The sequence below is a fragment of the Podarcis cretensis genome, assembly GCF_951804945.1.
Source record: "Podarcis cretensis genome assembly, chromosome: 4".
In the NCBI taxonomy this organism is placed as follows: domain Eukaryota; kingdom Metazoa; phylum Chordata; class Lepidosauria; order Squamata; family Lacertidae; genus Podarcis; species Podarcis cretensis.
This window is the reverse complement of record NC_137173.1, coordinates 28,422,556-28,448,977: the sequence shown is the minus strand read 5'-3', so window position 1 is coordinate 28,448,977 and position 26,422 is coordinate 28,422,556. Positions and strand designations below refer to the sequence as shown.

The 26,422-nt window shown below is 40.4% G+C and overlaps 1 protein-coding gene and 1 long non-coding RNA gene across 3 annotated transcripts; one reads left to right on the top strand and one right to left on the bottom strand.

The window, feature by feature from the left end:
• Positions 1-1,828: 1,828 nt before the first annotated feature.
• Positions 1,829-25,213, top strand: N4BP2L2 (NEDD4 binding protein 2 like 2). 2 transcript variants are annotated; one of them, XM_079973375.1, is made up of 11 exons: positions 1,829-1,968; positions 3,494-4,803; positions 6,575-6,702; positions 7,405-7,493; positions 7,870-7,946; positions 8,950-9,093; positions 16,557-18,268; positions 20,292-20,377; positions 20,640-20,685; positions 22,403-22,583; positions 25,026-25,213. In XM_079973375.1, exons 2-10 carry the CDS (start codon positions 3,494-3,496, stop codon positions 22,474-22,476), a joined length of 3,666 nt encoding a protein of 1,221 aa, XP_079829501.1. In that variant the 5' UTR covers positions 1,829-1,968; the 3' UTR covers positions 22,477-22,583; positions 25,026-25,213. The 2 variants fall into 2 exon arrangements, with proteins under 2 accessions (XP_079829501.1, XP_079829502.1); XM_079973376.1 differs by lacking the exons at positions 16,557-18,268; positions 20,292-20,377; positions 20,640-20,685; positions 22,403-22,583; positions 25,026-25,213 and having other exon boundaries at positions 8,950-9,236.
• On the bottom strand, positions 20,696-24,609 carry LOC307215146. Its single transcript, XR_013838317.1, has 3 exons — positions 23,483-24,609; positions 21,780-22,148; positions 20,696-21,418 (listed from the first exon to the last, which is right to left on the bottom strand). It is a non-coding gene; the product is annotated as an uncharacterized lncRNA (long non-coding RNA).
• Positions 25,214-26,422: the final 1,209 nt, after the last annotated feature.

The following is a 26,422-nucleotide window of genomic DNA, read 5'->3' as shown; positions in this document are numbered from 1 at the left end:
GGCACTTTTTCAAGGTATGGAAATGGAAGAGTAAGAAAAGGTCCAGCAGCTGATGTAACTGTTCCTTGAAGGTATAGGGGTCCTGCCAGTAAATAAGTATAAATAAATCATAACCTTGGCAACCTAGAGCTTAAACACTGACAGTTTTAGACAGGGCAGGCCCATAGGCATAGCCAGGATTTATTTTAGGGGGGCAGACTCTGGGGGAGGGCAGAACCGAATTATCTTAAATGCAATTGGTCAGCAAGTTAAGTATTTTTGTTATTTACTTGATTGGGGGGGCAGTTGCCCATCTGAGCCCCCCGACTACACCCATTAGCAGGCCTGCCCATGGGGCAAGATGAGTGAAGAGATTTGAGCAGCAGGATCCATGGGGGCTGCAGAACCCAATGCAGAACTTTATGCCCACCCCGCTTGTCCCTGATGTAGATCTTCACTCGCCCCTTCTTCCCTGGCAAGGTGTGGGTGTCATTTTGTGCTTCGCTTCAGGTGCCCCAAATGCTTCCAGGTGGAGCATAACACTTATTTAAAAACAAATGAATGAAGATGCGAGCACAGTCCTGTGCATGCATACTGAGTCCTCCTGGTATGTAAATTCAATTAATAATAATAATAATAATAATAATAATAATAATACTTTGGCGGAAGCTCCATTTGACTCAATCCTATTTGGTGTGCCTACGACTGCTTCTTCAATTCAATTGCACAGGGCTAGATGTGCCTGGCAAATAGAAGGAGATGAAATGGAGGCAGTGAGAGATTTTACAAAATTAAAAGACGCCTGCTTCTTGGGAGAAAAGCAATGACAAACCTAGACAGCATCCTAAAAAGCAGAGACATCACCTTGCCAACAAAGGTCCGTATAATAAAAGCTATGGTTTTCCCAGTAGTGATGTATGGAAGTGAGAGCTGGAACATAAAGAAGGCTGATCTCCGAAGGCTGATCTGGTGCTGGAGGAGACTCTTGAGGGTCCCATGGACTGCAAGAAGATAAAACCTCTCCAGTCTTAAGGAAATCAGCCCTGAGTGCTCACTGGAAGGACAGATCCTGACAGTGGCGTAGCGTGGGGGGTGCAGGGGGGGGCCGGCCGCACCGGGCGCAACATCTGGGGGTTAGGGTTAGGGGGCGCAAATCCACGGGTTAGGGGGCGCAAATTACTTGCCTTGCCCCGGGTGCTGACAACCCACGCTACGTCACTGGATCCTGAAGCTGAGGCTCCAATACTTTGGCCGCCTCATGAGAAGAGAAGACTCCCTGGAAAAGACCCTGATGTTGGGAAAGATGGAGGGCACAAGGAGAAGGGGACGACAGAGGACGAGATGGTTGGACAGTGTTCTCGAAGCTACAGACATGAGTCTGACCAAACTGCGGGAGGCAGTGGAAGACAGGAGTGCCTGGCGTGCTCTGGTCCATGGGGTCACGAAGAGTCGGACACGACTAAACAACAACAACAAAGATGTACCGCGGGTAACACTATCCATAGTTGACAGCCACCACCATATCAGCACCAAAGCTCAATACAGTAAAGGATAGAGAAAGAAACTCTTTTTGCTTCCCATATTCCCAGACACCGCTCTCCCCCATTGAAATTGGCCCCGTGTGAGCCACTGCCGCGTCTTTCCTTCCCGCAAAAAGCCTGTCCCTCTGAGCTCTCTCTGTTGATTTAAATTCTTCTCCTCCCTCTCCAGAGTTCCACGTTCCTCATCTCCGCAGCGTCACGTGAGCCCGCTAAGGATTCGGGACGCTGTAGTTTTCGCCGCCGGCCTCGAGAACTACAACCGCCTCCCTCCGCCCCCACTCGCGAGAGCAGTCGCCACTCGCGCATGCGCGGCGCTCGGCCGCCATTTTGGAAAGCGGGGGTTGGAGCCTTTTCCGGGGGTATGTTTTACCTCAGCCCCGCGAGCATGGCGGTGCCCGTCTGACCTCAGGGAGCCCGCTGGAAAAGCGAGCCGCGTCGTCCGTTTGAGGTTGGTGTTGCTACCTAAAAACGCGGCTTTGGAGACGATAAGAGTCAAAAGCGCGGGTCGGGTGTCGGGTCCGCGTGAGCCGGGATGCGCCTGGGGTCCCTCGAAAGGATCCCTTGGGTCTCTTGTCCTGCGCTTCCCGCTCGCTCTCTGGCGCCGGGGTGGCGGGGTCGGGGCACGTTGTTTCCAGCCGGGCGGGTGGGGGGGGTGCGTGACACGGGAAGAAGACGGAAGGCCAGACCCCGGGCTCGGGGAGGGTTGGCTAGTAAACACGCGGACATGCTGCGTGAAACGAGTGACATCCCATAACCTGCGCCTGGTGGGCGTCCCTCAGAAAAGGGCACGATTAAAATAGCACGGTGACACAGTGCCTCATTATTAACCCACAGGGAGACTAAAAAATAATAAAAATTATAAGATGCCTGTTGGGAATTATGTTCTCAGATAAGCAAGGGGCTGGCTTCAGATTATTATCATATTTTTCTGGCCTATTCGTTTGGTGATTATAAATATGAAGTTTAACATACTCCGATTGTATGTTACTAACGCACAAGGACAACATCATTTTATGTAGTAACCTGCAGCTAAACAGATGTGCTTACTACGGTCGCAGGCAGGGCTGGATTTAGGTTTGATGAGGCCCTAAGCTACTGAAGGTTTGATGAGGCCCTTTATATGGCCAGCTGTCCTTTGTCAACAACAAAATGTCGCTGTTTTTTGTGTTGAATATATGCCATATGGTAATTTATGGATCTCATAGGTATCTAAAGCCATTTGCCTACACAACACAAAACACTGTTGCTGTATGTAGGTTTTATTTTATTTGTTTTTTATCTTATATTTTGGAAATGTACATCTTTTTTTCTTTATTTTTTTGGGGATCCTCAAGAGAGTGGGGCCCTAAGCTATAGCTTGTTTAGCTTATATGTATATCTGGCACTGGTTGCAGGCCCTTCCCCATGATTTCTGACTGATTTTAAAATGCAGCCCTTCACTTATGTCCCACTTTCTTTCTCAGGGAAGAAATGCACAAAAATGGAGCTTTACAGAACAATCCTATATAAATAAGTTCCATTTTGTTTCATAGGATGGCCACAGTTTGGTAATAGATCATCTGCTATGTGTGCCGAAAGCCCCATTCTCTGACATCCTCATGTAGGGCTGCGAATGTCCCATGCTTAAAAACTTGGGTTACTGCTGCAAATAAATGTTAACAGGGGATAGGCAACATGATGTTCTCCCTCTGTTTTTTGGAGATAACTCCCATTATCCCTGACCTTTGGTTGTGCTGATTGGGGCTCATGGGTGTTGGAGTACAACAACATCTAGACGACACCATATTGTTTACTGCTGGTGGGTCAGTGGTCTGGCTGAGGGCAAGGTAGCTTCCTATGTTCCTAATGGGGATTAGTACCATCTAACCATGCGTAGGATTGCAGCCTTAATTAAGAAATGAGTCAGGTGTAGGTGGATACTGGAGAAGAGTAGCTGATATCATGCTGTAAACATATTGTTTTATTATTTTAAGATGCTTCATGATGAGTGTACGCCAAGATACCTTGAAAGTCAAGATGCATCAGCAACAGAGCCCTGTTCTAAAAGGATGAAATCAACAGAAGAGCCTTATGGTAAAACCTATGATGGCTTGCAAAGACTTCATGAAGAAATACATGTTAAAAAAACCCATAGTGGGTTTATTCCTTTGTCCATTTCTGATGAAGAGGCACAAAATAAAAAAGAAACTGCAGAAGTAAAGGCATTCACGGGTAAAATACCAGTGTCACCAGAGCCTTCAAAGTCAGTAAACAATACTGAGATTACAAGAAACAAAAGTTTTTCTCCTTCCAATACCAATATACGTAAAAACAGAGAAGACAGTGACTTCATCAAAGAACATAAGAATGAAGAGAAAGAATTATATAGCACAAGCAAAGCATTTATTGGGCCCATTTATAAAAGTAAAGCTGATTGCATACGTGATCAAAGGAAAAAGAGAGAAATCGTGCCTAAACAGGCTCTCCCTGGTGATGTGCCAAAAATAGAAGATGAGTTGTCCCAATTCTATAATGAAATTGATCAGCTTGAAAGTGATGAAAATCGTTTTGATAGTCACTTACAGGGGACAGAAACAAATTCACTTGGGGAATATAATAAATGGAATCCAATGGCTTGTGTAAATTCTCAAGAATGGTCCTGTAGAACATCACCTGGTGGTGATCAGTGTTTTTATAATAATTCACCAAGTGATCGTAGAATAGGCAGTGAACAGTATCCATACAATGACCCTTCGGGTCACAGGAGTGACAACAGACGGTGTTGTAACAATGAAAGAGATGTATGGGAAATGAGACAATTATGTAACAAACAGGATAGTTCTAGATTCTGGAATGATTCTGTGTCTCAGTTAAGGCCTAATTGGCAAAACACACATCCTTTTATAATACCTTATGGCCCACCACCTCCTCAATTCACTCCTCGTTTTAATTTTCAGGAACCTAATTCCTCATCACTTCGTTCAGATACTTTCCATCCCCCAAATGTGGGACTATTCAAAAATAGCCATATTAACATGAGTAGTGCAACATCTGATGAAAATAATGCCTATCATTTTAGTAATCATAATATACAGCCCACCAGAAATGGATATAACATGCCAGATGGACACATGGATAATGGTTTCTGTGAAACTCGACCATGTTGGAAAGAAATTAAAACTTATCCAGATGAAGGATCAAGCAACATTTCTCAGCAGTTTCTAGAGGGCAAGTTATATGAGTCACAAAAGCAACTTCTGATTTTAAGAGGTCTTCCAGGCTCAGGGAAGACAACATTATCTCGGTAAGAGAATGACAAATTAATTTTAAGAAAGAAATCTGTTTCGTTTGATTTATCGTTTGTTGTTTCAAACATCAGGGTCATTTCAACCACCACCACCCCCCAAAAAAAATTCATATATATAAATACAACATTAAAACAATATCAACCTATCTATCTATATAGAAAGAAAGAAAGCTGAATATTTTATGTTGTAGAATTTTGTTCCATTAAAACATTTTTATTTTTTGAGAGCAATTCAAATCACCCAAGACATTTCACTGGTGAGACAGTAATCAATAAATGGCATATGTGTTAGTAATTAATTTTGCTTTTTCAGTAAAAAAGTTGTTGACCATTGCTTAAATGTTTAAAGCATAATATTGTTTCTATTTTGTAACAACTTTTGAGTTGAATAATTCCATGATTGTATATTGTTCCTTTTAGTTTGTATTTTATTGTATTCTTTGTATACTGTACTGCCCTGAGAATATCAGTTGAAGGGTGATTGTTGTTGTTATTTATTAAATTTGTAAACTGCCCTTCATCTGTACATCTGAGGGTGGTTCACAGCATAAAAATACAAGATAAAAACACAAAATACATAATATAAGCAAGAACAAAACAAGCCAATAACCTGTCCTTTGATATTATTAAAACAGTTATGATAATTATAAATAATGGGCTGTATCTAAAGTTGTGCTATATGAATGTTCTGTCAGTGCAATGATTTCTGCTTGAACAATTCTCCCTTGCTCTCCTCCCCATGCACATGCCCTAAATTTGTTGTAATGGTACCCCAAACCCTCCAGAACCAATTTGGGGAAGACATGGGCATAGGAGGGTGGGAAAATTCCATTGCACAAGCATAAATCCTTGCAGAATGAGTGCACTGAATACCGTCCATTATTATTTAATCCTGAAAACTCCCAGTGATTGAAGCTGATATTGAATGGTACTGATATTTTTTTAAAAAAACAAAAATATTGGAATGCCTCTTACTTTCTATTGAGGATCACAAGATAGGGGTTAGGATCTTAGGAGTCCTGACTTTGGATTTCAGCTCAGCTATGGTTGATTTGGTCTGAAAGTTCTTATCCAGAGTTTTCCCCATGTATGAGATAGCAATAATGGTAGTTTGGCGTAAGGATTAATGCATGTAGGGCTATAAAGAGTACTTGTTTGTTTCCACGCATTTTAAGTTTAAAAACAAAACATTAAAAGTAGAAACTAGGTACAACAAAATAATTTTGTGGCACCTTAATGCCAGGCATTTACTATGGCTTTTGTAGTCTATGGTTGGTAGATTATCTATTGAGTGTTTCTTGTGGCTGAATTTAAAACTGCTCCTAGTCATGGAGCATTCTAGGTAATGAGGTTCTAACTTGTGCAGATTGGCTGACCCTTCAGTGTTTTATGTTCTACAAAGCAAGTCTGGATGACCCCACAGTTGGTCCATCAGGAGTAGAAATTCACATCTTGTATCCTCTGGGATATTTTTTCTACAGTCTGTGGACTGAAAGGAAAATGAAGGAAGCCAGGAATAATTTTTGCCAATATTGTATGGCCAGTTTTAGCAATTGAGCTGATGTAGAAGTTTTCACCAGAGAAGTTTTGTGCTTTGGGCTTCAGGGAAGGTGTGAAATGTAGTGAAATAAATATGAGGTTTATAAATAGTTGGCTTTGCAATGGAAACAAAAGTACCTCCAAAATAAATGAATAAAGTGTAATATGTTTTGCTTTCCAAAAACAAGATTTGGCTATCTTGTAATAGTGTTGCCTTTTCCTTTAACAGTATTCTGCTTGGTCAGAGTCGTGATGGCATAATATTCAGCACTGATGAATACTTTCGGCAGAACAATGGATGTTGGTCATATGATGTTGGTCAACTAGGTGCTGCTCATGACTGGAACCAGAAGAGAGGTGTGAATATATTAATCATGTATAATTTTGTTAATGATATACTTAAAAGTATAGATTTATTGATACAAGAGTTTGTGGTAGAAGATCTACCAGCATGTGCAGTTGGTAGCCTTTTCCAGTGTACAGAATGGACAAATGAGCCTGTGGTTGTCAGATGCAATAAAGGAAAGAACTCCTCCGCCCTTGGTAATTCTGGGGCATGTAAAAGTTTAAACAGGTTTTCTCATGTTCCTACAGTGGTAGGAAAAGTTACATTTTCTGAAATTCTTTTTACGCAGTTATGAAATGCACATGAGCTCTACTCAGCCCCAAACACAACAGTATCACTGTCACACTATTCTTGTGTACAGGAGCTGGCTTCTCTTCTCTTTGTAGATGCAACCATTTTGACTTGCAAAGGCCACTTTGTCAATTTCTTACAGAAGACTCTTTATTTGGAATTACTTGACTAATGAACTAATCAGTTTTGGTCAATTGTGAACCTTGGTGGGAAAGAACAGATAAGGCAGCTATTGGTATTATATAGGAAAACTTTGCCTCTGACCTGAAGTTGATTCTAATGAGATCCATGAGAGATCTAATGAGAGGAGTTTGTTGTATTGTTGGCAATTTTACAGAAGACTTTCTTTTTCTAACCTTGTTATTTGAAGCAAGTGATATTTATAATTGCTGTTTGTATAATTTATTATGATTTTATTGCAGCAAGACAAGCAATGGATCAAGGAAGATCCCCAATTATAATAGACAACACTAATACACAAGCCTGGGAAATGAAACCTTATGTAGAAGCGGTAAATAAAGCAGCATATTTCTTATGGAAACTCACTTCCTTCTCAGTGAGAAAACTAAATGAATTAATCAGTCTGATTTTATTTTTGACATAATCTACATTTTGTATTATCTTCATCTTATTATAATTTATGTATGTTTCTGTAAATCCTAAGCCTTTTTTTCCACCAAAATACTGTTTTTTAGTCTGCTGAACTTGCAGCCCAATCCTATGCATCTTAGTCAGAAGTAAATTCCACATATTTAAATGGACTTACGCCCTGATATATGTATAAAATAGCAGCCTTTATCAGAAAAGCTAGTTTCTTATAATTTATTTTGGAAGTTACTAATCTGTCACTATTCTTTTTATAACCATAATTCTTTATCTTTGTTTAGGCTCTAGAAAAGGGCTACCGAATAGAATTCCATGAACCAGACACATGGTGGAAGTTTGACCCAGAAGAATTAGAAAAGTGAGGTCTATGTTTTGGTTTTATTTAAAAATACACGAAAGCTTTAAAGTTTATTATTTTGGTTATGTAACCAGTGAGTCAGCTTTCGAACAATGGCATATATCAACTTGTAAGGCTTCTCCCTTCTTCTTCAGTATTAACCCTGCCACTAACTGTCCTTTTGACAACCATTGTATCCACTTGTCTCACTGAGGATTGTGTTCTGCACACCTTTCAGTTTCACCCTCCCCTTTTCTATTCATAAAGCTTAGTAGAAATGAATGGTAATAACAGTCTGATGAAGCTTACAAAGCTTTCAATTTTATTTTATTTTTAATAAGGCTGCTGCTGAAAGCATAATGGAAGTGCATTTTATTTGGATCTGACAAACTGTTCTGCTTGCAGAACAAAGCTTTCCTGCCTCCCACTTTTTCACAGCCCCTGAAAAGTCACTCCTGAAGGATGTGGAATATGACATGGTGGGCTGCAATTGATTTAAATTGGGGACTTGCCCTTTTGTGAACAGAAGTGCCTTCTGCATATGCCATCACTCCACTGGATCCAAGCCAGTGTTTATAATTATTTCAAGAAAGCAGTAAATGGAGTTATTGGGTGCACCACCTAAAAATATAACCTAGATTAAAATATTGTCAGACTTTTTTTAGTGTTTTCTCATTCAAACGTAATTTCAGATCTTCAAGAAACATGCATATAATTTCCTTAGGATCATGATGATGCTCATTTAAGTGACAGGGCTGGTGGTGGTAGGTTTTGGTTTTGCTCTTTAGTGAAAAATGACCACTGGGAAATTACAACTTTGCAAAAAAGGAATAGCAAAGGAGAGCAGCAGCAGCCTAATCCTTTCTGCCAAAAATTGCTGTTTGCCAGCTGTCTTTCTGCCCATGAGCAAAAACATAGGAACCTGCTTGACCCTGGACAAGCTTCTTGAAGAAAGGCAATTTGAAAGCATTCTGAGAGATTCTATAAATTGATCAGACTTGAACTTCATTTCTTGTTTCTGTAGGAGGAATGAACATGGGGTCAACCGTGAGAAGATTGTTCAAATGTTGGAAAGATACGAATATCAAATATCAATACCCATTGTCATGAATTCGGTCCTGCCTTTTCACAAAACTTCACAGTGGCCACCTCCACAAAGAAGACAGAGGTGGGGAGCCTCTTCAGACTCTTGGAATACTTTCAGTGTATCAAATAGCCGATAACTCAGGGTATACTTGCTAAGGCTAATTCTCTTTTCAGAAAGCAAGCTATAATAAAACACAGCGTTAATAAATTGAAATTTTAAAGCCAGCTTAACTCCTAGTGTCGGATTGTTTCCAAACTATTCTGCTACTTTCTTTTGATGGTTAAATAATCTTAATGCAGATCATTATCCCTTGGGGAATGTTTATAAATAATGTAAATACATGTTTAATATTAAAATTGAATGTTAAATATTTTTAAAATATATATTTGTACTAATCTTGGTTTTGATTAAGCCCTGTGACTATGTGGATACACCAGGTGGTTTATCATTGGATTTTGACACAAGAGTTTTTGCATTGTAAACTGCTGAGCAGTTTCTTTAAGAATTCTGAATAGAATATAATGAATTTTTAATAAATGCAGGTAACCAGAAGAATAACTCAGTATATATATAGGTGTTGCATTTGAATCTTTTTTTTAACTGCTTTCAATCGCAGTCCAGTTCTAACAACTTTATACCAGTTATTTCAGTTAAGTTTATTAATCACATGTTGACATCAAGCTGAAGCTCACTTTTCCATTGCCATTTATTCTTTGAGGTTCTTTGTTGTTCAGTCAGTCAGTTATGACAGTAGTAGTCTAGACCCTGCCCTGCAGTTAAAACCTGTGACTTCAAAACATCAGCATACAGTTTAAATGGAATCCTGATAAGTTCAGTTCTTGAGATTTTAATTTGAAGATTGCATTGTCTTTTTCTAAGTTCACACTATTGTGGTATGTGAAAGTTTGCTTTTTTTGTTTGGTTATGCGGCTTTGTCATGAAAGAAGCAATAAATGAAATACATTGAAAAAGCTGGAACTGTATACATATATGTGGACATTGGAACCAGTTACTTAAAACCACATTACATGAACTATGATATAGGCAGTAGCCAATTCATCAGAAGTTTGAGGCTGAGCTGGCATGAGGCTTAATTATTGTTCTAATTTTGGTTTTTTACCATGTAGTGAAAATTTACTGAATGTTTGCCTCTTTTCTTGTCACCCAATTGCTGTGCTCTCTTGTACTATAGTTTCAGCAATCCATTGTCAGTGTAATACAATTAGTGTCTTGAGTCTAGCTTTATGGTTTAAGTTGAATGAAAATATTAAAATACCAGTGTGGTCCATTAGGGCTCTCCTGTTGTGGGTGGAGAGGTATCGCTTGGGAATATCAGGTAGTGACTTTGTCTTAAAGCAACCTTATTTGTCCTGTTCTACATGGAAAATAAATCTAACATAAAAGACGCACTTTCCATCTCTTGATAAAGAAATATGTTTGCATGACACACAGTTGGAAAATCTTGACTTTACATTCAGAACATTTTTGTGTTTGCTCTGGAAACATGCTTTTGTCAAACTTGTTGGTATCTATAAATCTCTAAACAAAATAAAAACGGCTTATATCTGCTTTATAAATATGTATTCTTAGGAGGCCATTGCCATCTTATTTCAGTATTGCTACTCAAAAGTGCCTGCTTTGGCCCTTCGGCAACTATTTCAGCTCTGCATTGTTTCCATCTGAGAAAGCACAGTGTAGTTATCTGTTAGTTGCACATATGCTTTTCATGGCTTTAAAGGGTAGTAGTTGTTGAGGAGGCAGAGATAGTTTGCTACTCACCTGCTTATTTGGAGATAAATATTGCTCACCCCAGGTGAGCAGAGAGACTGCAAATTACTGTTACTATATGCAGATCACTTAATTGTCAAAGACAATTATGAAACCTGGTTTTGAGTTTAACTAATAAGGGGCTGTTAATATGAGACCTTTGTGGAGTAAGACAAACTTTAGGCTTCTGTGAAGGAAAATGCTAATTGCTCATATGTATGTAAATGAAAATCTGATGGCTGCACCAGTCACTGTAGAAATCTCAACTTCTTGGCATTAGCTAGGAAAGGATTTTAAAATATGTCAATCACATTTGCAACTTTTGCATTAAGCTAGCTTACACAATTAAACAATATAATGCTTTTTACCGCATTTCTGTAGAAGCCACTGAATCACTAATACAAAAATAGCCTCATTTAAATAGCTAAGATTATAAGCTGTGGGCTGAGTGTGTAAATAATTGGTACCCAGGATGTTCAAGTTAAAAATGTTCCTACAGTTTGCCTCAAGTACATTTCTCTCCCTCTTTTATTGCTCTTTAACATGGAGATTCAACATTCGTGCTACTGCATTGTGGTCATACAGTCCTTAAAAAGGCAGGATATATTTAAGGATATACTGATAATTGGCACTTTGGTAAATACTGTGATTTAGTAACCATATATATGGAAGACCAGCAACTTAGTATATCGTGAACTACTATGGAAGCTCCATTGGAAATGCATGGCTGCTGCAGAAGAGCACAAGAATGACCAACATAACCAATAAAGTACATGCATATTACACGTGCCTCATTTGAAGAACGCAACAAGAGTTGCAAAACAAGTCAACTTTGGGGAAAGAGGCTGAAGACGCCATAGAATAGATTGGTTGTATGTTTTCTATCATTTTGCTCTTGTGTTCAGAGTCCTGCTCATTTGCATGGGGCTTACTCATGTAGTTTCTGCTACATTGCACCAAGTTTGCAAAAATATAGTAAGTGTGTGCGTCAGCCCTGGAATCGTGATCAGATATAACCAACATACTTTTGCTACTGCGGGGGGAAACTTACATAGTTCCTATAGCTTTAAAGGTTAGTTAACAAAGATGATTTCTGTGGATGAAAACCAGACTTGCTCCACCTGTCTACCAGTTTTTAAGATCCTGCCTTGAAGCAAATCCTCTAAAAAACTGCCACCAGAGATTTTCAGGGAGCCTACGGAGTGTTTCATTCTTAATGGGATTTTCTTTTTCTTGTGCTTAAGCGGAGGTTCTGTGTCACATACACAAGGGTTTTAGATACTGGTTTATGCTTTGCAGAAATATCTTAAAACAGTACTTTTTTAAAGTTGAAATTATTCAAATGCTAACTTATACTGTTTAACAAAGTACTCAGTTACTAAATCTGGAAAAGTAGAAGCAAGATAGTAGCCATGATCTAGGGATGTTGGCACAGAATGTATTCTTTGTCGCTCCTACCACACTGAAAATTTCTGCAGGCATCAGATGTGGATATTCACAGCCATGGCAAGAGACTGATTGAAAGGCTCATTCTCACATAGCCTGACCAGAGTTGATGTGTGTGGTAAATGAACCTGTTACATCATCTGGTAGATAGTTTTATTTGAGTTTTAATTTTTGGCTTTGTGTAGCAAGCAATTACCTGCAAGTGAAGAGGGTATATCTCTAGATCTACCCTTATTTGCCCCCCACACTTAAAACTTGAGTAGGGTTGCAAATGAGGTTACATGGATATGCATATGTAGGAACTCTATGAGGTAGGTAGGATGTTCAGTTAAAGGTAATTTCTTGAACCTTAGTTATAAGAGTCAAGTGTGCTAAGCCTTTTATCTTTTCTAATTATTTCTTAATAGCCTTTGTATCTGATAAGATTTGCTGTATAGGTGTGTAAACAGCAACAAATTACCTTTGTTCAGTTTGATTATTCAAGGTTTTTGCTAGCACAGCTTTCTGTTTCATTTTTAAAAAAAGATAAAAGGGCAGGGGAGGATCAAAAGCTTGCTGTATAAGTCAGACTTGTCAGGAATAAAGTCTTTAAAATATTTAATGTTGTTTTTGTTCAGTGACGTGCGTGTGTTCCGCTTTTTAATGTGTATTTGTGAAATGTGCATGTAAATACTTTTTAATAGAAATTTTATTAAATCTAAAAAATTGAATGATATTTTGCTGCTTAATTTGTTTGCAGATGTTGCATTTTGAATGTTTTCCAGTAGTAGAGGTTGCTATGAATATCCAGTCTGGTAACTTTAATACGTTAAATATATATATATATTTAACAATGTTCATTTTGTCGATTGCTGTGTCAGTATTTTGAGTACAGTCATACTTCATGTTACGTCCGCTTCATGATATGTTCTTTCAGGTTACGTCCCGCAGAGACCCAGAAGTACCGGAAAGGCTTACTTCTGGGTTTTGCCACTTGCACATGCGCAGAAGCGCAAAATGATGTCACGTGCATGCGCAGAAGTGACGAATCGCAACTTGTGTGTGTGATGATGCGCCACTGCAGGTTGTGCTCTTTTCATGTTGCGAACGGGCCTCCGGAACGGATCCCGTTCGCAACCAGAGGAACCACTGTATCTACAACAGGGATTGTAAAAATATCTCACTTTTAGTAACTGGCAAGGTGTATTTCCCCATTGGTGAGTGGGATGTGTAGATGTAGCTCCACCCATTCACCAGCGTGATGCAGTTACATCATGTAAGTGTGGGTGGATTGTCCTGCCAAAAGTTGGCATGATTTATCAACAATCAGCCTGTATTTCCTCCTTATAGCAGGCAAGGAGCTACATTGTTCCTAGTCATAAACATAGAGAAACCTTGTGTTCATAGTTCCTGCATGTTGCTGCCATAAATGGGGGGTTGGGGGAAAGAAAGAAATAACTTGTGTTAACAAAGAATTGGGGTTTTGGGAGGAGAACTAACATTTCCAAGATGGGCTTCTTGAAAGTATAATGGTAATGAGAGAGAATCAAGTACCTAATCTGGTGAATGAAAATAAATTTGCTCTGCACAATATCTTCCAATACTCACAATGTGTTAAGAGGGTGGGCTGTGGGTATAAAAGTGGTTGGTGGTGAACTAATTGCTTGGTAAGGAAGTAGTAGGGTTTTAAAAAATTCTACCATGAGAAAGAATACATATTTTCCATTTGATTTTGATCCATTTAGGATGCAGCCCTATGGTCTGTGTCTCTGGGGCAGTAGGACATTGTTGACCTCCCTCTCCGTTGACAAGGATGTCTGCTCCCAGAGGCCTCTTTGTTGCAGCTGTGGAAGGGGCTGTTGGTACTCTGGCAGCCATAGGAGGCAGATTGAGAGTTGCTTTAGATGAGGACGCAAAGCTCCCCTGTTCCCATGACAAAGCAGGGGGTGGGCGTGGGTGGGAGGAGCTTGTATGCTTATTTTCCTTACAGTCACTACCCCCTCCCCTCCCCCATCTTACTTCCGGGCCAGTATGTGAATAGGAGGGCTTTGTATTTGTAGCCCTTCCACCAAAGATTCTCCCCCAGCTCCCACAGAGTTGCTTTGCCCGGTAACATCAGAAACATGGCCAGTGCAGCTAACAATAGAAATCAGTCAAAGCAAGACATTAAAATGTCAAAACAAAACCAAGTAGGCAAAACCAAGTAGCCACCCAGAGTGGCTGGGGAAACTCAGCCAGATGGGCAGGGTATAAATAATAAATTATTATTATTAAAGAGATGAAATACCAAATAATGCTAATCAGATAAATTAAAGTCCTGCCAGCATAAATATAACTTAAGGAGGTCATGTTAAATTAACCAAGTAGATTGCCCCCTTTGTGTTTCTGCCAATCATACTTGGGGAAAGGTGGGACATGTAAAATGCCTACTTGGTTGATCTTAGATAGCAATAAGGTTTACATGGCAGTCCTCTTGAAATCCTAGTCCCAAACAATTTAGGGCTTCAAATATGATAACCAGTAACTTGAACTCAGCCTGGAAGTGGATCAGTGGTGAGTACAGCTCGGGGGGGGGGGGGCGGCAAAGCAGTTGTATGCTCTAGAAAACTAGCCCCAGCTAGAACTTTTGTAGTAGTATTTGTACCAGCTGTACTTTCCAAATGCTTCTCAAGAGCAATCACTATGAAGAGTGTGCTGTCAGTAGTCCAAATAATTAACTAAGGCATGTGCAACCAAAACCTGAGCTCCTCTAAGAACGGGTGTGGTTTGTGCAGCAGTTTAAGATTTTGAAAGGCTTAAGATTCTGTTTAAGATTAGATCAAGGATTATTCCTAAACCATGAGCCTAATTTGTGGGGAGGAATGTAGTTCCATCCAATATAGGCAACAATCTTGTTCCCTGTTCTTAGCGATCAGGAGAATCTCTGGGATGAGTCTCATTTTATTGGCCCATATTAAGTCCTTCAGTGATATGGCCCTGGTTCAAAACTATCGCCTCCTTGGACTCAACTGGAAAGAAGAGAATATTGGTGTCATTAGTTTACTGATGGCACCAGATGCAAGAGATTTAATATTTCCTTTACACACTTTCAAGCTTTGTCTTTCAGACATTTTGTCAAATGCACACTAGGAATAGATAACAAGCCAACAGCTTGTCACTCTTCCCCCAACTGCATCTTTGTTTTTATGCAGCCATACTAAGTAATAATGCTACCCATGAATGCTGAATTCAATACATAGTCAGAATAGGCTTACTACAATTTTGATGGTTTACCAACACAATCTTACATTTGCCAAGCACTACTTTCAAATAATTCCCCTTATTTTCATATCCGTAAAACAGTGGCTTAAGCACTGGAATATGTTTTGAAAACCTACAGTCAAGGTCTAAGTCATTCTAATTGAATTAGTGGGGCTTAAGAGTACTTAACTTTGACTGGATCATGCCCTTGTTGATCAGCCTGCTTTTAAAAAAGAGTTTATTACTATATTGTTTGGAAAGATACACTTGCATCTAGCTGCTCCATAAGAATGTTTGGGCACTTGCAATCATACAAAAATGACATGCCTAGGTCAACTCATGCAACATAACTTGTGTCAGAGAACTGGAAAAGTACTACCAGAGAAAAAGGGTTGTTCTAGAACTGATGTTCCTAATGATATTTTTATACATTCAAAAACTATATCCACCTGTAATCCAGTGGTGCAGTCTTTTCTATCACCTCATTATGCTGCATATGCAGACTCAGACTTAATTTCCCTCATTTCACTGAACCAAGCAAAAATTAGGCTGCAGTATTAACCTCTACTGGGCACGGGTGGTGCTGTGGGTTAAACCACTGAGCCTAGGACTTGCCGATCAGAAGATCGGCGGTTCGAATCCCCGTGGCGGGGTGAGCTCCCGTTGCTTGGTCCCTGCTCCTGCCAACCTAGCAGTTCGAAAGCACGTCAAAGTGCAAGTAGATAAATAGGTACCGCTCTGGCAGGAAGGTAAGCAGCGTTTCCGTGCGCAGCTCTGGTTCACCAGAAGCGGTTTAGTCATGCTGGCCACATGACCTGGAAGCTGTACGCCGGCTCCCTTGGCCAATAAAACGAGATGAGCGCCGCAACCCCAGAGTCGGCCACGACTGGTCAGGGGTCCCTTTACATTTACCTTTATTAACCTCTGCTAAGGAAATGCTATATCCTAAATGTATTCTAATTACATTTATTTCTTCTGGACAACCTCGTTTTTTCTTCAACTGAAATGCATCATGTTTTGGGGTTTTCATTTTAATTAGGAACTTTGTAACTTATGCTTTTATTAAGATTATTCTTAATAATTTGTTCATATTTAGTTCTTATTCTGTTTAGGGAGTCGGTTGTAAAGAAGAAGCACAGGTTGCACAAGATGAAACAGAGGAGGAAGCAAAAGAGGAACAGAAGAATGAAGGGAGCTACCATGAAAGCTATGGGGAAAACGTCAGGTGGACATTTCACTCCAAGTGATGAAGAGTCATCACAGAGTGGCCTGGAAGATTCAGAAGACAATGGAAAATCAGCATATGTTATTGGGCACCAGAATGAGCTGAAAAAATGTGTTGAGAGTGACTCTGCCAATGATAACAGTCTAACACATAGTGAGTTGCAAGAAGGAAGTGTCATTGTTTCTGATATGGTGGATCCAGTGTTGGACAATTCATTAAAAAGGAAAGCTTTTGCAGGAGATGGTAGTCTACCTCTAATGCATTTACCATCTGCTCTTAATGAAAACAGAACTGAAAAATCATTCAGTGATCATTTGCCAAATGAAATTAAAAATGTAAACTTTGTAGAAGGCAAGAGCAACGACTTGGAGTATGAAAAGCATGGTTCTCTGAAGTTGGACCATGTTACTGAAGATAGTACAAAAATACTGACAAATAGAGAAGACAAAGACAAAGCTGCATCTACTGAAGTCATACTTGAATCTGGCCCAGAAAGGAAACTGCTCAGCGATGAGGAAAAATTAGCCGCTCCTCATCTTCCTGGGCTATCAAAAAAGAATGAGGGAAATACCTGGGCTTTCTTTTCTATCGACTTGGCTGACAAACAGCCCCAAACCATCTTGGACAAAAGTGATTCCTGTTTGACTTGGCCTGATGGTACATCTAAGATCATGTATGAGCAAAGGCCAAAGAGGGAGAGGAGGCCCAAGCAAGTATTTTCAGGAATGACAGGAGAATTGATTGAAGATCAATCTAATAAAGAATTAGTGAAAGGAGAAGTGTTACATGGAAATAACAGTATAACAGATGGCGCTCAAACACCCCAGCTAACAGAGAACATCCATAGAATGCCATGCCTTGGGACAGGTGAATTCATGACAGAACCTAGAATTAAAACCAGTGATCCAAACAATGTAAGCATTTTAGCTACACCAAGGAAAAAAGGAAGATGCAAAAGGATCTTCAAGTTGGCCCCTAGCTTTGGTTTACCCAGACAGATTCCGGTTAGAAAGGACGAGCAAATACTAAAAGATATTGTTGTACTGGTGGAACAAGAGGAGACTTCAAATGAAGAAGCTAGAGAAAAGAACAAGCAAAGCCTTGGCTGCTATAAACGTCCAGTACCTTCTAGTTATGATTTAGTAATAGAATCATCTCCTCATCTTGATGTGGAACCTCTCTTATGTAAATATTCCAGCCAATTTGCGCAGAAATCTATGGACTTCTCAACAAAAGTAGTTGCTTCTCCAATTCAGATATGTAATTATGTGTCTTGTAGTGCTTCCTTACCTAGCGAACAGCAAGTTGTTGCTTTTGATCAAGCTGTGGAAGCTAACACAGAGAAAAAGAGGGAGAACGTATCTTCAGATGTTTCAACTACTCAGCCAGATATTTTGTGTTCAGTTCAAGAAACAGACTCTTCTGCTGAAAACTCAGAAAAGATACAAGAAGTTAATGAAACTGAGCAGCCGGAGTATTCCCCAATCAAATACGAACAATATCCTTTGAAAACGAAAGCCAGTGTTTTGGGGCTTCCTTTATCCCTAGGATTTGCACTTCAACTAGTAGAACATTTTGGTTCTCCAGGAATTCCACTGGGTAACTACTATTTTTTTGAAGAAAAAAAAATACAATTTGGCAAGTTAGGTACTTATTGCTTAGCAAAGTTGCCTAGTGAGCCAGCCACTGCTGTGTGTGTGTGTGTGTGTGTGTGTGTGTGTGTGTGTGTGTGTGTAGTTAAGTCCAAAGCATTACAGTGGTACCTCGGGTTAAGTACTTAATTCGTTCTGGAGGTCCGTTCTTAACCTGAAACTGTTCTTAACCTGAAGCACCACTTTAGCTAATGGGGCCTCCTGCTGCCGCCGGAGCACGGTTTCTGTTCTCATCCTGAAGCAAAGCTCTTAACCTGAGGTACTATTTCTGGGTTAGCGGAGTCTGTAACCTGAAGCATATGTAACCTGAAGCGTATGTAACCCGAGGTACCACTGTATTGCTGTGGACTTAACTTTTCCTAATAGAGACTAAATGCTTTTGGGTAATGGGTAATGGTTAGTGTTTAACATCCAATAAATTTAAAATTCCTCTGGCTATTTTAGAATGAAAATTAAAAATCACTATACATTCACAAAATATTGATTTTAACCCTCCAGTAAGTGTTCTTAATCTTTGGATTTAACCTTTGCCAGCCTGGCATTCATATTATTTATACTTCAGCCTTATGTGTGGTCTCCTATCCATAGGCATTTTAGTCCATACTTGCTTACCTTCAGCAATGACGTAGCCTTCAGCGGTTTCTGGAACATTAACTGAGCCCACAGACTTGGCCTTTTCAAGTGTTACGTTATTCCTTTACAAGTCTTATATACACATTTAGTGACTTTCCCCAATTTCCTTAATTAGGCTTGCATTACAATAGCAACATTTGTAATTGTAGAGGGAAATACTGCAGTGGGGAAAATTACACTGCTGTTCCATATTGTGTTCTTCTACAGCCTCAATCATGCCTAAAATCAAGAGAAGTGCTGATTTATTTTAGCAGGCCTGCTCTGCCTACTGAATGTGGTTACAGATTACCTGGGTCCTTCACTTTCTGCATACTCTTGGTCCCCTTAATTCTGCTTACAAAATCCAGCTTTCAGTTTCAACACAGTATGGAGGTTCAATTATTTGTAGATTCTAAAGCATTCACTACTGCTTGACACAACAAATTCAATGCCCAGCTACTGTTTTCAGCATTTTCTTCCCAGCTTGCTTTGGAACATTTAACAAGTCTACATGCACATACCCACGGAATAAAATTAAGCGTTACCTGTCATTGACAAATCTATCCTCCATAAATTTGTCTTGATTTTTTAAAAGCCATCTAAACCACCAGCCATGGCCACATCTTGTGGTTGTGCAATATGTTAAGTACGTGTTATTGTAAAGAAGGAATGAGCTCACAGGTATTGCCTGCAGGATGTTCCAGATGTAATGCCCTGGCACCTCCTACCCAAAATCTGTCTCTAGCAGTAGATGCTGGGAAGGACCTCTGCCTCATGGAAAACTGATGCTAACTGAAAAAAATTGGGCAGGATGGACCAGGAGACTTCATCAGTATGAAGCTGCTCCATATGGGCATATGAAAAAAGTGGATTTTTTTGCCCACATAAATTCTGTTTTATACACTACTTCGTTCTCTGTGCTGCCACACCAACCTTTTTGTATTGGCCAGTACAGTGTGTTTACGTCTATACAGACACTCCCAACACTTTTTGTTATCTATGTGGCCTTGTAGGTTCACAAATTATTTACTGCAACATCAAGTGATAACTGCACGGGTGCATGAACAGTAGTTGATCTAGCCCCACATACTGATTTCTTGGATCTCCCAATACAATAATTATTTTTATCGGAATTTGTGCATACTCTTTGTTGCTAGTTCCCAAATATTTTAACGGCACAAGAAGTCAAGATATCAGTGCATGTGTGAGTCAACTATGGGGTATCTGTATTTTGCATGTTCAGGTTGTGACACTAGTAACAACTAAAATTACTAGCATGCTTCTAAGGTTATAGTTACTCTTCGTTATTTGCAGTATGTAGGTCAAATAACCACTTTGTGCAAAATCTTGTTTCGTAGACACTTTATTACCAGATGATTATGTAGTTCCCCTTGATTGGGCAACATCAAAGGAGATCTATTTACTGTGGAAGACTTCTGTGGAGGTATGATTGTTATTTCTCCAGCTACCTTGCCACACGGATTATGTTAATAACTTACATAATGATAATTGCTCCACAGCCATTGGAAAAAAATAACATAAGCAGTGAAGGAGCATGCACTGCTTGTTTATTCTGTCAGGAATAGCTCTATCTTGATGGGCTGTCACCCTGTAGAAAAAAGAAATTTTTATGTTTTCTTGTGGCTGAAAGAAATAGAAGACTCACATTTTTTTTAATATAAAAAACCCCTTTAATTCTGTTTTAGAAGAAGCAGAAAACTATCATATCAAAAGAAGACAGCTCCATACCCGGTGAGTATAATCTTTTGCTTAGTAGAAGGAGAGGAGGAGGGAGGAAGAGTTCACACAATTCCCAAATTATTACCAGTTGCAAAGTACCGTATTTTCTGCATACTTTTGGAATGTTGTGCTCAGGTGTATGTCAACTTTTTTGCATCTACAGATCTGATTGAAGCGCAATGAGTTGTTGTTCCTTTTAGCTACTATTTGATATGGAGTATAAAGTGGAAAGGTCTTTTGTTCTTCTGATCTTGGAAAATGTCATCGATTCTCACCACCTTGATGACAATTTATTTTCAGGCAGCCAATATATGATCTGTTGAAAGGTGTTAGTAGCAATATCTGCACTGATCCCAGAGACTCCAGTGTCAAAACAGTTCTGTTCTTCTAGTGCATAATCAAGCTATAGAATTAATTGCCACAGAATGTGGTGATAGGCACCAACCTGGATGACTCTTAAAAGTACAGATGGATTCATAGCGACAAATCATGCCTCTGAATGCCATTTGCTGGGGAACAGTAGCAGTAAATAGTATTATCCTGTGCCCTGCTTGTGGTCTTCTCAGAGGTGTCTGGCTGAGCATCTACAGGGCCCTGCTGTAGGTGTCTCCTCATTCTGAACTGCAGAAGATTGGCACAAGGCAGAAGGCCTTCATGGCAGTGCCCCCACCCCACCCCAGTTGCAGAATTCCCCCCAATACCTGACTGGTGCCCACATTAATGTATTTTTAGTGCTGGGTAAGACCTCTGTAGGGACGTGGGTGGCGCTGTGGGTTAAACCACAGAGCCTAGGACTTGCCGATCAGAAGGTCGGCGGTTCGAATCCCTGCGACGGGGTGAGCTCCCATTGCTCTGTCCCAGCTCCTGCCAACCTAGCAGTTCGAAAGCACATCAAAGTGCAAGTAGATAAATAGGTACCGCTCCGGCGGGAAGGTAAACGGTGTTTCCGTGCGCTGCTCTGTTTCGCCAGAAGCAGCTTAGTCATGCTGGCCCCATGACCCGGAAGCGGTATGCCGGCTCCCTTGGCCAATAAAGCGAGATGAGCGCCGCAACCCCAGAGTCAGCCATGACTGGACCTAATGGTCAGGGGTCCCTTTACCTAAGACCTCTGTATTCTCCCAGGTTTTAAATATTTTTAGTGCCATTATAATATCACTTTAACAGTTGTTGTCAGTATTAATTAGCTGACTTTGCTGCTGCTGCTGCTGCTGCTGTAGACCCCTGAAGAAAGCAGGATTGAAGTCTCTGCTTGTATCTCCACCCCCACTCTTGTGGGTCAACTTTGACCCACAATCCATCAGATGATTGACAGGTGGGTCAGCACACCCACGTGTCAAAGTTGGGCTATGGGGGAGATTTGGTCCAGTGGAGCAGAAAGTTCCTTACCCCTGTGTTATGATGATTGGTGTTTTTCATTCTGTGAAGTACTTGACTCTCTAACTAATCCCAACCTCAGAGGCTTTGAAGTCATTTATCTTTGGGTAAAAATAAAATAAAGGGACTTAGAGTTGGCCTGGAAAGTTGGATGAGGATATCTGTTGTAGAGATAGAAAGGGAAATAATGCAGCAGTATGTAGCTAGACAGGACTGCATACAGCAACAGGTTGATGGTGGGAGCTGGGAACCAGCCACACTTCCTGGTTCCTCTTGGAAGACAACACTGATCAACAGGTATAGATAAATCCATGTAAGATTCAATTTCAGGCTGCTTATGTCGCTTTCTTTGTAGCTGGTGAAACTGCCCAAGAAGGTTCAAATAAAGATGATCAAGACAGAAAAGCATCTCCTGAAGCCAATCCATAAATGCACTTGGAAGAAGCACCCTTACTTTGTCAAATAATCCGAGCAACGATGGTGGCGTGTTCTGAACTTTTGTCTAAAAATTAAATATCAGCATAATGTGCAGAAAGGTACAACATGGAATTTATTTATACATATGCATGAGAAGATCTATTTCCAACCTGTGTTTCGATTTTCTGGTTAACTATAGGCATCTATCTTTTCTGTAAACGAATATCCATAGACTGGGCTCCATAGGATGGTGATATAACTCCTGCTACATTATTATCTCAGCTGCTGAGAGCAAATGTTTAGATTGGGATACAATATCATATCAGAATGGCAAATAGTAAAAGGAACTAAATAAAAGAAAAAAAATTCCTTCCAGTAGCACCTTAAAGACCAACTAAGTTAGTTCTAACTTAGTTGGTCTTTAAGGTGCTACTGGAAGGAATTTTTTTTCTTTTATTTTGTTTTGACTATGGCAGACCAACACGGCTACCTACCTGTAAGTAAAAGGAACTATTTGCTTTACTTAAATAAGGCAGATTTGATAAGCTTTAAATATTGATGCTATTAATTTTTTTCTCAGATGTTGGATTCCATCTGATAGCAGCCCTACACATTACAACGAATTATGAAAGGGGAAAGTGCACGGTTCGAGATCATATGACCTCGAGAGCAAGATCCCATGTCCCTTTCTCCTTTGGATATCGAGTGTACAAGTGCTGCGAGTGCGTACTGCACATAAACAAATCAATGTTAATCTTTTAATATGGAGGTATTGTTGGCAGTAATAGAACATTTTTGCAAAGTCATGCTTAAGATGTTTACCTCCTCTTCAGATAATATTCCACAGTCTGAGTGAAAAATTTCTGGCATCTGACCACCCAGTTGGGAAGGCATGTAGCCTTAGGTTTATTTTTGACTCATTTTTTTAATCCTATGTTCCCCAGATTTTAATCCATAGCATAATTGTGCCACTTCTGCCTGTATCAATTGCAAAAATATAGCCCTTTCTATCTGTTACCTCGGGAAAACTCTGGTCTATGTCCCGGTCATTTCTTACACTTTTCCAACTTGGTCCCTTTGCATCTATTCAGCTTTCTGAATGCCAAAATAATTCACCATTCTCATTGTCCTAATCATAAGATGCCTCTCCTTAGATCAGTGGTCAGCAACCTTTTTCAGCCGTGGGCTGGTCCACCATCCCTCAGACCATGAATGAATTCCTATGCCCCACAAATCACCCAGAGATGCATTTTAAATAAAAGGGCACATTCTACTCATGTAAAAACGTGCTGATTCCCGGACTGTCTGTGGGCCGGATTGAGAAGGCAATTCGGCTGCATCCGGCCCTCAGACCTTGGGTTGCCTAACCCTGCCTTAGATTAACACTGGTTTCCTCTCTATGAATGAATACAGCACAAGTTCCTTGTTAACTTGAAAGCACTCCAAAGCCAATTCCTCTTAGCTCTCCATCCTTATATCTTGACACAGCCCTGCTCATGACCTTTACTCCTCCTTTACTGCTCATGACCTTTCACTACTTTCACCTATCAGAAGATCTCCTGCTCCCTCAAAAGAAATCGCCCCTTCCTTTTCCTTTTGCACTTTTCTATAAAGCCTTTGCACAACCCCACTATATCTCAGCTTGTTACAGAGCCTAACAATTGCATCCACTTTCTCCATTTCCTTTGTTGAATTTTTTGGGCAGCAACCATTTAAAATCTTTAAAGCACTATGTACACAGATGGCACTACATTAATAATAAAATAGTAATAATCAATGTGAAAAATACATATTTTCTGTGTTGAGAAGTGGTGTTTGCCAGTTGGCAAACTGAATATATTTATATATTCCTCTTCCAGCCAAAAGAATACTTCAAAAAACCCTGCTCCCCACAAAAACACAGAGTGCCCAATCTGAGTTACCGTATTTTTCGCTCTATAGGATGCACTTTTCACCTCCAGAAATTAAGGGGAAATGTGTGTGCGTCCTATGCAGCAAATGCAGGCTCCTTGGATTCAGCGATAGGAACGCGACGCCTCCGAAGCGCAGAGGGAGCACTCCGAAGGTGTCGCGTTGCTTTCACTGAAGCCTGGAGAGTGAGAGGGGTCGGTGCACACTGACCCCTCTCGCTCTCCAGGCTTCAGGGATAGCTGCCTGAAGCCTGCGGAGCGCAGTGGGAACTCGTGCTTCTGGTTCCTTTCGCTGAAGCCCGGAGAGTCTTGCTTCAGCAGAGAGGGAGAGCTGCGCAGCGCCCCTTCAGCCAAGCGGGAGGAGAAATGGAGGGGGCTCCGTTTCTCCTGCCGCTTCGCTGAGCAGAGAGGGGGAGAATTTTTTTTCCCCTTGTTCTCCCCCTCTAAAACAAGGTGCGTCCTATGGTCCGGTGCGTCCTATAGAGCGAAAAATACGGTAATTACAAACATTATCATTGTGTGTGTGTGTGTGCGTGTGCATATTTCATATTCTGACTGAAGGTGACAATTGTCAAACTTTAAATCAGCACCAGTAGGCTTGGGATTTTGGTTTGATACTTCACTAGATTTTTTAAAAATTTTGTATTACAGAGTTTGCTCAGTTTTGGCTTTGTCACGGATGGACTCAAGTTAAGTCACCTATAATTAATGGCAACAACGGCGGTGAGGAGAAATGCAAATTCTAAAGGTTGTTGAAAACATGGCCTACAGTCACACTGCTGCTTTCTTTCCATGTAGCCTTTGAATTTTGTTTTGAAATAAAACGAAGCTTTGAAGAATATTTTGTCATTGTCACTATGAGAAAGCAACTTGAAACCTGTGTTGTTTCATCTGTTTGCCTCCTTTACATGTGGCATGAAGAAACTAAGAAAAAAGTGGTCAGTTTTGAGTAGGGAGACTGCTAAATTAAGACTATAACAAGGACTGGGACAGTGCAAGAAACTGTACTGCTTGTATCACCCCTGCTGTCTACCCTCCTCTCCACCACTTACTTCATTTTCCATGGTGCTGGGTCTCCCCCACTCTAGAAAGGGCCAGTTGGGTACTTCCTCAGCACAAAGCATTTAGGTGAGGTGGCTGGGACAGCACCTGCACAGCTATTGCCGTGACTCTTAAGATGCACTCTTTAAACTAATATAAACAGCACTCTACCCAGTTGTGATTCCTAGCACCTGGCATTCAGATGCATACTGCCTTAAATAGTGGAGGTGATAATTCACTAAAGATTTGGATAATTAAAGTAAATTCAAGCATGAGGGCCTTTCCCAACAGTGTTCAAGATAATATAATCATTCTAGCATTACTTGAGAGTTGCTAATACTTGTCAGATGCTTCAGCAATACCCATTTATTTAGCTGAAACAAAACATGTCTCTCCCATATTCGTCTCTACAACCACAGCAGGCGCTGCAACCTTCCAACAGTTTGACTTCACCTCCAAAGACACACTTCTCCATTGTGTCCCGAGACGGACAGATGCCAACAACCAACAGCTTCTTTAAACCAGGTGTGGAACCTGTGGCCCTTTAGATATTGTTGAACTACCAAGTCTCCTCAGCCCTAGTAAGTATGGCCAATTGTCAGGGTTGATTGCAATCCAGCAACATCACAGGAGCCACATGTTAGCCTCTCCTGCTTTAAACAAAAGGGAGGGAAATATATGTGAATATGTTGTATAGGTTAGCCACCAGGAGTCAGGAGTTTCTTTTTGGCTCTTTTCTTGTTTAAGAGTGTAAAGTTTTTGTCCAGTTTCCTCTTTGGCGTGCTCTTAAACCTCCCCTGAAAATAAATGGGAGTATAAATGGGAGCACCTTTGTTCTATTTTCTTATGAAGACTCGACTTCATGCCTTTCATGCTTTTTTCTTTTAGCACTATCTAATTGTTTTTGTGTGGGCACTGAGCATATGGGATGTGGCTTCTGAGCATTCCTGGCTAGGCCCACTCACTAGATGTAGGTGTGTATGACATGCATTTGAAAGAGCCCATAG